Below are 9,684 nucleotides of genomic sequence, written 5' to 3'. Positions count from 1 at the left end.
TTTCCCTGAATCTATGTTTTAATTAAACAAATCTAGGATTTGTACATTTGAGAAATATCAATAATGTTACAGGAATTTCCTCAAAAAAAAAATAATTAAAAAAAAATAATGTTACAGGTATCAGATAGTTCATACAAAATCCCAAGTCTACAAACAAGACCAGTTAAACCCAGAATTCCCTTCATTCTGAAATGCTCAAACCTGCTCTAAAGCCAATGTCAATAACCTTTCCGGAACAAGTAATGCGCAAACTGGTCAGCAGTTGCCACAGCACATGATGCGGAACCGATTGAGCCCTCATAACTGAAGAAAAAATATAGAACAAAAGATCAAGGGCTTCAATGATGGATCAGTTATGCATTAATCACATCTATGTACAATTAACCGAAAGTAGAAGGCACATAAACTGAAGTACTGAACTAAGATGAGGTTTATACTTACAGGGCAACTACGAGAAACACTCCTGTTTGCATCACCACAATGCCTTCACCTGAGGGCTTTGCCGTATTCATGCATCTTGCATGAAACCATTTCTCATGAATTGATGTTACTAAATCTGCCATGGGAATCACCAAGATCACAATCACATACAGTTCACAATATTACTATCCCATATCCTAAAGGGCTCTTCCATAAGGCAGGGGTAGAGGGGGTGGATGTATGCACCTACAATCCTATAATGATAACTATTTCAAGAATTGAATCAATTAAACAATTGCTCCGAAGTACAAGGAGCACGTCTAAACGACATTTCTAATATAAATTATACTCGGTAGGCTACCTGCTTCCTTCTACCAGAAAGAGACTGACAACATTTTTGTATGAGTGAGGGATCCATGTCATGGGTTCAAAAAATCATAAATCATACAAAAATGCTCTTGTAGCTCAGATACAAACAACTATGTTACTCCTACTCTTCATATATCCTCGCGTACATGTGTAACTGTGTCCAATACTTGACACTCGAACAAGGTTGTGACTCTTGGACACCTGATTTAATGCCAAAATACGCATATTTTCATAAAAATAGCCGAGTCCGACACTAGGACACGTACCCATGTCGGATACTTTCAAACGAGTTTAAGTAACATAAGTTACAACAGCCTTTATCAACTTGACTGACCACTATAAAGAAGATTGTGCATAGCTGACGCACAACTTACATTCATTTGGTCCAAGGAGAAAGGTCTCCGCTTGGAGCTTATTGCGCTTTACAAAATTGACCAACTGGCTGACTTCAATAGGATCTGCCTTTATTCCTTCTTCCTCTGCACTGCAAATACCAAAATAAGCATCAAAACACTTGATGCCTTCTCAAAGTACACCCCTTATGAAAAAAAGCTTCATCCATTACATTCATCACTTATCCTTCTATACTTTTCAGCTCTCGGTAAATTTTTAAACAGATTTGATGCCTTCTACATTTTAATTACTCTAGTGAGATATATGCAAACTATAACCAAATTGAAATTACCCGTGACGGTTAACCAATACCCCGTAGATTCCTAGTTACCAGAATACTATGGAGAAAGGAAAGCCAACAAGTTGGAAGATTTTCCAGATTCAGACAAGAAACTTGCAGTCATGGACTATTACTTCTTGAAAAGAATGATAACTATACAACATATTATACAAAGTAGCAAATATAAAAGTGTCAGATGGGAGAATAGCTAAAATATGCACCGGGATGATTATCAATGGTATTCACGCTCATTTTCTTTAACATAAAACCCAATAAAAAAGATTTCAATCCTTTATTTTTTGGCGACAGATGAAGTAACAAGCAACAACTTAATACTAGAGGTATATCATTAGACAACCACTAAATGAAAATTGAAGCCTTGCTCTAGTATTCAGGGAATCCTCGTTGCAATGAATCACCTTTACCAACAAATACACAAAAAACATTGTACAGTATCTGTTTGAGCTTAGAAGGGATTGAATAATGCAGAACCTGCAGAAAGCTCCATATCACTTACATGGTAGATAAGAGGCGTGAAGGACCAGTTGGATCATAATGGAGAAGTAATGCCGCCTTTAGCGGTTGACCTTTGGATTAAGAACAAAAACCAAAATTAGATCAAGCACCCTTTTAGACGAAGTTAAATCGGGGGAAACTGATATAACCAAGTTGCTCACCAGAACCTACATTATCAGGTGCCCATTTATCCCACCATTTGTTGACAAGAGACCAATCCATCATAGCCAACTACACACTCTACAAGTAAAATCAACATCCATTACATGATGTGCTTAAAAAATTCGTTCTATCAAGAATTTTATACATCATTAACTCAACTTCTTCTAATTCTGTAGTTCTCTTGTCTCGATCACTTACTATATGAACAATTCTCAATCAAAGAATAATTTCACAGACTTTAATCCAACGAAGTATACATACTTCAAAAGAACACGAGGAGCATCGGTGAAAGCCTCATCAAATCAACATAATTGAACTACAAAGTAATACTCCCTCCGTCCCGGTCAATTGCTGTCCTTTGGTTTTGGCACAAAGACCAAGGAAAGAGGAATTGACCAATTACTAAATAACAAGTGGAATAAATTGAGTGTGAATGATCAAATTGCTCATTAAGTTTCGTCTTAAAACTATGGAAAAGGACAACAAATGACCGGGACAGAGGGAGTACTCCCTAAAGTTAGATACGACTACATCATATGGAGTACAACCATAAGAGGAAAACAAATGAGGATACCAATTAACCAAACAAGAAAATTAACTTCTACTACTTCCTTCGTCGCACATTGTCGCCTATGAAAAGTTCCCATTCAATTGAATGAAATGAAGTCGATACATTATCCGAACATGAGGACGAAAAGTGAAATCAATGCAATGACGCAAATCAATACTTCCTCCAATTCAACAACTTGTATACAAATTTTAAAATCCGGTCACATATATATATTAAAAAAAAAAAAAAACGTATATACTCCCTCTGTCCCGGTCATTTGTTGTCCTATTACATTTTGGGGCGACCCATTGTTGTCCTTTATATTTTAAGAATGAACAATTTGAACGGAATAATTGGCCCCTCCCCTTTCCTTGGTGATTGTGCCAAAACCAAAGGACAACAATGGCCCCGGGACGGAGGGAGTGATTCATTAGAACGGAATAACAGAGCTACTAGTATGCAGCCTTACCCTATGTTAGCAACAGAAGGAGGCATAGGAAATAGAAATACAGAAAGATTGATTTGGGGTACTGGGTACGCAATATTTTTGAAATTGTGCTTATGACAATTACATGAACAACTGGATTTCAATTTATTTACCATGAAAACATATAATTAAACTACTATCCCCAAAAACAATAAAACCATTGATCGGGCCTCAACCATAATTAACAATAAATTCCATCACATGAAAAGGTAAATAAGCATTACACAAATTCAGTTTGGTAAAATCAAAATACACCGTACTGTATAACGCAAGCACAAATTAGAGGTCGTAAATTCTGAAAAGTTTGCAACTTAAGTTTACCTGCTGGTAGGATTTTAGTGAAAGGGAAGATCTTGATGAACTAAATTCTGAAGAGAGTGGCTTTGTACAATATGAGAACAAGGTTGGGGAAACGGAAAGGAATTCGGTATTTTAAGTTGCTCCCTCCTATTTTTCGGTTGATCTCTCTGGTTAAATAACAATTAATTCACAAATTCTCATTATAGACGGACATATCCGTCTATAATAAGAGACGGATCGGATCCCTCTCACAAAGAGGCAGGTAGGAGGGCAAGTGGAAAACCGAGTGGTTACCATTTGGACTTCCAATTGCCTCTTTGTGAGAGGAATCCGACCCATCTCTCATTATAGACAGATATTTACGTCTATAATGAGACTTGCTGCAATTAATTTGCTAGATAGGACAATTCTTACTTTTAGATTAGACACAAACCAAAGGAAGGATGTTATGCAGTGTTAAATTTTAATTTTGACGGGTTTTATACAAGTTATGATTTGTGTCGAGAAATTATTCTTGTGTCTTGAGTGTCTACTGTAGACGCCTATTTGATAATTTGGTTTAAGGTGCTTTTAGTACGAGTAATTAATGGTAAAGATGATTTGAGGATTTGATAACTCAACCTAAAACCTTACAACTTGAGTATTGTGGGGGTTTATATGTTAAAATGCTTAATATTTGAACAAATATAATGTTTTATACAGTTGTCTTGAATCAATGGGTTCCTTGGATCCAACTCTACATAAGGTCCTTATGCCCTCTCTCAACTCTTAAGCTACTGCCTTCAAATAAAATCTCATTGTATTTACCGTGTTCTTAAGACGTTTTTAGACAATTTTCAATTAATTCTGACATTACAAACCGTGATGTCCCTTTAATTGCGATGTATTATACTGTAGGTAATAACATGTTGATTTAATCTAAAACCCTTATTCCTTAAGACTTATGGTTTTCACGATTTACCTGTTTTAGCGTTCTTTTGTCAACTAAGGCCCTTTTGCAGAGTTTTGCATACCATATAACTATAGCATTTAACACATGGCTGTATGCAATTTAAGTATTCATTTCAGATAAGTGAAAGGATATGTTATCATCATATACACAAGTACACAGGCAACATATAATTTAGCACTCAAACAAACATTGTTTTTTGATCAAAAACCACATTGAATTTGCGCCAAACACGAACTGCAATTTGGAAATAACAAAAGAAAAGAGTGTGTACACTCAACCATCCTCAGCAACAAATAAAAAGGAACTGTAAAAATTAGACGTCAAGTTTACTGCCGGCCACATCGACAACGAAACGGTAACGCACATCATTCTTCTCAAGCCTTTCCATAGCTTCATTAATGTAATCCATCTTAACCATCTCTATTTGAGATGTCAAATTCTTCTCATTACAAAATTGTAACATATCCTCCATTTCTTTCATGCTTCCTATGAATGTCCCTGTTATTGACTTTCTCCCTGATTCACATTGCAAACACATCTACATTAGTCAACATGCTTGCACAATCAAATTTGCACTGACTTAGTTAATAGCCATGGTACGTAGTCTCGAGTATGACTACATGATAAGCGTGTTAGACTCTTCATGACTTACGCCAATTACTGACTATTATCGGTAAGTTCAAAAGCAAGGTGTTGGTAGGAGTAAAGACTTACCAAGCATGATCATGGGTGTAAGGAATTGAACAGGTTCACTGAGAACACCATTCAAAATAAGCTTGCCATTCATCCTCAATAGTGGAAGGTAAGGTTCAAGAGGGTGAAGAACAGGAATAGTATCAATAATATAGTCAAGTGAATCAGCAACTTCTTGCATTTGCTCAGCATTTGAGCTCACTACATATGCATCTGCACCCAAATGATCCAATGCCTCTACTCTCTTCCGATCTGACGAGCTTATGACCGTCACATGATGCCCCATTGCTTTCGCTATCTTCACTCCCATGTGACCTACTCCTCCTAGACCCAATATCCCACCTCTCATTCCACTCTTGTTTAGCCCAAAGTGTTTTAGTGGACTGTACACTGTTACTCCTGCACACAGTAGTGGTGCTGCCTGTTCTGATGCCATTCCTTCTGGTATTTTCACAACAAATCTGAGAAAATATTTCAAATGTGGATCATTTAGACTTAATTGTTGCCATTAGCGCTCTCAAAATCGTCTTCTAGTAGACTGTTCTTATGTAAAACCGTCTTTATGAGTATATTGTTGAACCAAATTACTGGTCTGATGAAAAGTGAATATGTTAAACCACCCTAAAGACGACCACAACTACTACGCTACTACAAATCGACCATTTGTTAGTTTATTGTAAGAAAGTTTTACAGAAAAATAGATTGAACTTACTTTTGATCAGCGACGGTATGAGAGGCAAAGCCACCTTGAGTGGGCTTGCCATCAAGATAGACATCATTGTAAGACCAGATTTTCTTATTACAGTACTGCTCTTCTTCCGACTGGCAAGGGTGGCAATTTCGGCAGCACTGTACGATCAGACCAACTCCCACTCGATCCCCGACTTTGAATTTGGTCACTTCGGATCCCACCTCCACCACTTCACCCACCACCTCATGTCTGCATATACCGGAGTTAACTACTTAGCATTGGTGGTACTGGTACATAACTACATATAATATTGAACATGGACAACTTTGTTAAATCAAATGTAAATTAATAACATTTTTCTACATTAACAACCTAAATCGGCAAGATTCACCAGATATTTTCATTAATTATGGTAAAAATGATTTTATACTTGAATATCATGACAATAATTATACATTTAACTATTTTTATTGTTAGAAAATATTGATTTATGTATATATTATATGTACACGCGATTTCTTTTTTTCTTTACGGATATTAAGATAATACTCACTCAATTTCAATCAATTCTATACATTTAATTAAAATAAAATCACATTTATTCAAAATATATAGAATTGATTAGAATGCAGGAACTATTTTCATAGACAACTACGTATCTAGCAAGTTTAGTTGAATAATGGAGCACGCCGTATCAAAGGCACTGGGAAGCTACTTGTATTATTTTGGACCGGTTTTGTACAATCTAGTAAATAAACGGAGTAAAAGTGGGTGAGAACTGAGAACTAAGAAGCATTGATGAAATATAAATCCATCAAAAGAGAAGCAACATTAAAAACAACCAAACAAATCGAAACAATCCAGGCCCAAGTTGTAAGTCATGATGCATTTTGTGAATCTTGTAAAACTGAAATACATACACCTAGTTTTTTTTTTTTTTTTTTTTTTTTTTTTTTTTTTTTTTGATTTGGAGTATCCCGTACCGACAGCTGAGACAATCTCGTTCAAGGTATTGAAGGCAATTTAATACCAAAATTTGGCTTTTTTATTCACAAGAGTCAGAAATCCAACCTCATAACCACTTACTTACCACTCACACCAGCCAATTTTAATAAATACGCCTAGCTTTGTCCTTTGAGAAAAGCAATCACTTCCGGTTTAATAATTCAATTCACATCTTTAGATGTTGTGTCATTCTATGGTAGATTGGTAGGTAAATGTTTTCCACTTTACATGTTCTTATCATCTCATTGATAACGACCTAATCTTCAATTGACTATATCACCCCTTGTATTATTTGGTGGTTTAGAATTTAAGCTATTTACTAAAGTTTTTGGGTTTTGTTTTAAAAAATATAAGTTATAGTTTCTGATCTCATACACTTAAACATATAAAAAAAATCAAGAAAAGAGAAAAAAGATAATTACTAAATGATAAGTTGAACAAATTGAGAATAAATGAAAAAGAACAACAAAATTATCACGTCAATTTGTACTCTGTGTCACTCATCCACCAGTACCACTAACCAATCTAATCAATATCATACTCTCGTACTAGTAATAAAAGTAAGAGGAAAATTGTGACGCCTAATGAATTTCCTGACTTAATTAAGCTGATGTTGAGAAGATCTTCCATAGACGTGAACTCAATTAAAAGCTTAAGTTAATTTCAACGCGATTGTTAAGAACATAGTACGGCTGTACGGACCTTGAAAAATAAAAGCAAAGAGTGCTGAGAAAGGTACAAACCCGGGAACCATAGGATAGTTAGACATGCCGAGATCATTCTTAGCTTGATGAAGATCCGTGTGACATATTCCACAACAGTGAACCTTTATGTACACGTCTTCTGGCCCTGTTTCTCTGTTTTCATATTACGTTAACGGGTTAAGATCAAGGTTAACATATTACGAGTACTTATTTTGTACTCCTACAATTGTTTATTTGTCGATAAATACTTCTCACAAAAAATTTGAGGTCTCAATTTGAAATTCGTTCGCATTAAAATTACATGTATGACCCCATTACAACAAATCACCAATTGTTAAAACAAAGAACCATATATCCATTCTTCCTTTTGTATTGTGAAATAAGTACCGATTAATATCATTCTCGTCGAAACATTTTTACTATAGGTTATAGAAAACATGTTTATTTTCACATAGGTATGTTTGTGTAAATAACATATACCTCTACCTTAAGAAGACTAGTCGGAGCATAAAAGATATGTAGTGAACCTGAGAGAGTAAGAATAAGGAGAAAGAACACCAGTGGAATCTTTAGCTGCCCATCCAGTAATTACTTTCTCACTTCCTTGGCTACCCATCTTCTATTTTCTCACAAACTTATTGAAATTTCTTAGATTAAAGAAAAATAATAAGCTTGGTTGTTATATGAAGTTGGAGACAAAAGAGTAAGGAAATCAAATAGGAATATTTATAAGAGTAAATGGAGACATATTAAATATATACTCCCTCCAAGTTTTATCAATCTTCCCCTTCCAATAAAATACTCCTCACATATATTAGAGAAAGGGGAAGATACATATCACTTGGAGGGAGTAGATAATTAGATACTGTAGATAATGAAATGGAGGGAAATAAATCATGGATGAGCTTGTGAATATTAGCAACTGAATATGAATATTTTTATTATAGAAATATTGGATTTCAAAAAGTTGGTGAGATTAGTCATCAAAAACAGAATATTATTCAACGAAACGGAGAACGGCAAATGTAAGATGTCCCCACCTAAGTGGAGAAAACGCACTACCACTTCTCTCATTGTGTTTTGTGGTTGGTAAACTCGGAGGAATTTTGCGTCATTTAGTCATCACCCTATCTACCGAACCATAAATTATTATTTAGAACCGTGGTAAACAAGAATAATTTAATTAGAGGTATAAATTCATCTAAATCAACACTTTTTTTAGAGTTAATAATAATTTCCACCCTTTATTATAACTTATAACAGTTCTAAACAAGACTTAATGCTATCTAACCCATTGACGGTAATATGGTCACTCCAACAAGATCAGTCTGTCTTGCTTAAGACCGCCTTATTTCAGACCGCAATAAGACCTCTCACAAGTGAGAAGCACATGAGTGGTGGGACACCCCCATGTGCTTTCCCACTCACACCCTAAATGGGTTTTTTGTGAGAGGAAATGATATCCGTCGGTCTGAAATAAGAATTTGTGCTCCAAGATATGCTTGTCATTACAAAAATACCTTATTAAAGTTGGCTAATTGTAGCGCAATTATTAAAACACAAGTTCTTATTTGTGACAGTATATTCGTCCCAAGTTTATAATAAGTTAAGTAATACTCATATAGGTAGATAAGACAAAAGTAGAGTACCTAAAAATTAGTAATCTATTTCGCCTTAATTCACATGAGTAGTATCCGTCGCAAATTTGTGACGGATAAAGGGAGACTTGTTGCCAGTAGAATTTTTTTTACCAAACACCATTTTTCATAATAAGCATGGTTACATCTTTTGTTATACTCCCTCCTAGTCGTTATTTTCTTCTCTTTGTTTGTGGACACAATATTTAAGGAAAGGAATAAAATAAGAGTAAAAAGATTGTGTGAGTTTTTTTTTGGGTAAAAGGTTAGAAATTCCATTAAGCTCATGAACAAACTATTACAACTACCACATAAGGTACATTCATGAAACATAGACTAGTCAATCAATATTTAATTGACTTAATCCATACTTCATCACTACTCTTCTTAATACATTTTAGCCAAAAACATAGAACGAAATTTAAGCATGCTACCAATCTATCTAATTACAACATCAGGTTTTTCAAGAAACCCATCAAGCATAGCTTTGTTCCTCTGATGCCATATGGCATAATATAAGGCTTG

The 9,684-nt window shown here is 35.0% G+C and overlaps 2 protein-coding genes across 2 annotated transcripts; both read right to left on the bottom strand.

The window, feature by feature from the left end:
• LOC141611589 (uncharacterized) lies at positions 1 to 3,626 on the bottom strand. The gene is made up of 6 exons (XM_074430165.1): positions 3,499 to 3,626; positions 2,140 to 2,218; positions 1,980 to 2,049; positions 1,164 to 1,273; positions 442 to 556; positions 1 to 303 (listed from the first exon to the last, which is right to left on the bottom strand). Exons 2-6 carry the CDS (start codon positions 2,201 to 2,203, stop codon positions 219 to 221), a joined length of 444 nt encoding a protein of 147 aa, XP_074286266.1. The 5' UTR covers positions 2,204 to 2,218; positions 3,499 to 3,626; the 3' UTR covers positions 1 to 218.
• A 957-nt stretch (positions 3,627 to 4,583) lies between these two features.
• LOC141611587 (putative cinnamyl alcohol dehydrogenase 1) lies at positions 4,584 to 8,290 on the bottom strand. Its single transcript, XM_074430164.1, has 5 exons — positions 8,050 to 8,290; positions 7,562 to 7,675; positions 5,835 to 6,062; positions 5,144 to 5,583; positions 4,584 to 4,945 (listed from the first exon to the last, which is right to left on the bottom strand). The coding sequence occupies exons 1-5, from the start codon at positions 8,136 to 8,138 to the stop codon at positions 4,743 to 4,745; spliced, it is 1,074 nt and encodes a 357-aa protein (XP_074286265.1). The 5' UTR covers positions 8,139 to 8,290; the 3' UTR covers positions 4,584 to 4,742.
• Between the last annotated feature and the right edge of the window lie 1,394 nt (positions 8,291 to 9,684).

The sequence above is a fragment of the Silene latifolia genome, chromosome 11, assembly GCF_048544455.1.
Source record: "Silene latifolia isolate original U9 population chromosome 11, ASM4854445v1, whole genome shotgun sequence".
NCBI classification, from domain to species: domain Eukaryota; kingdom Viridiplantae; phylum Streptophyta; class Magnoliopsida; order Caryophyllales; family Caryophyllaceae; genus Silene; species Silene latifolia.
Note: the sequence above shows the minus strand (reverse complement) of the source record. Positions and strands in the feature narration are given on the sequence as shown.

Excerpts from the sequence above, each read along its gene's own strand:
- LOC141611589 (XM_074430165.1), bottom strand. The coding sequence starts at position 2,203 with ATGATGGATTGGTCTCTTGTCAACAAATGGTGGGATAAATGGGCACCT. Across the intron at positions 2,050-2,139 it reads ACCTGATAATGTAGGTTCTG|GTCAACCGCTAAAGGCGGCA; the intron begins GTGAGCAACTTG and ends CTTAATCCAAAG. Across the intron at positions 1,274-1,979 it reads TCACGCCTCTTATCTACCAT|TGCAGAGGAAGAAGGAATAA; the intron begins GTAAGTGATATG and ends TGGTATTTGCAG.
- LOC141611587 (XM_074430164.1), bottom strand. The coding sequence starts at position 8,138 with ATGGGTAGCCAAGGAAGTGAGAAAGTAATTACTGGATGGGCAGCTAAA. Across the intron at positions 5,584-5,834 it reads CATACCGTCGCTGATCAAAA|ATTTGTTGTGAAAATACCAG; the intron begins GTAAGTTCAATC and ends ATATTTTCTCAG. Across the intron at positions 4,946-5,143 it reads TACACCCATGATCATGCTTG|GGAGAAAGTCAATAACAGGG; the intron begins GTAAGTCTTTAC and ends AATGTGAATCAG.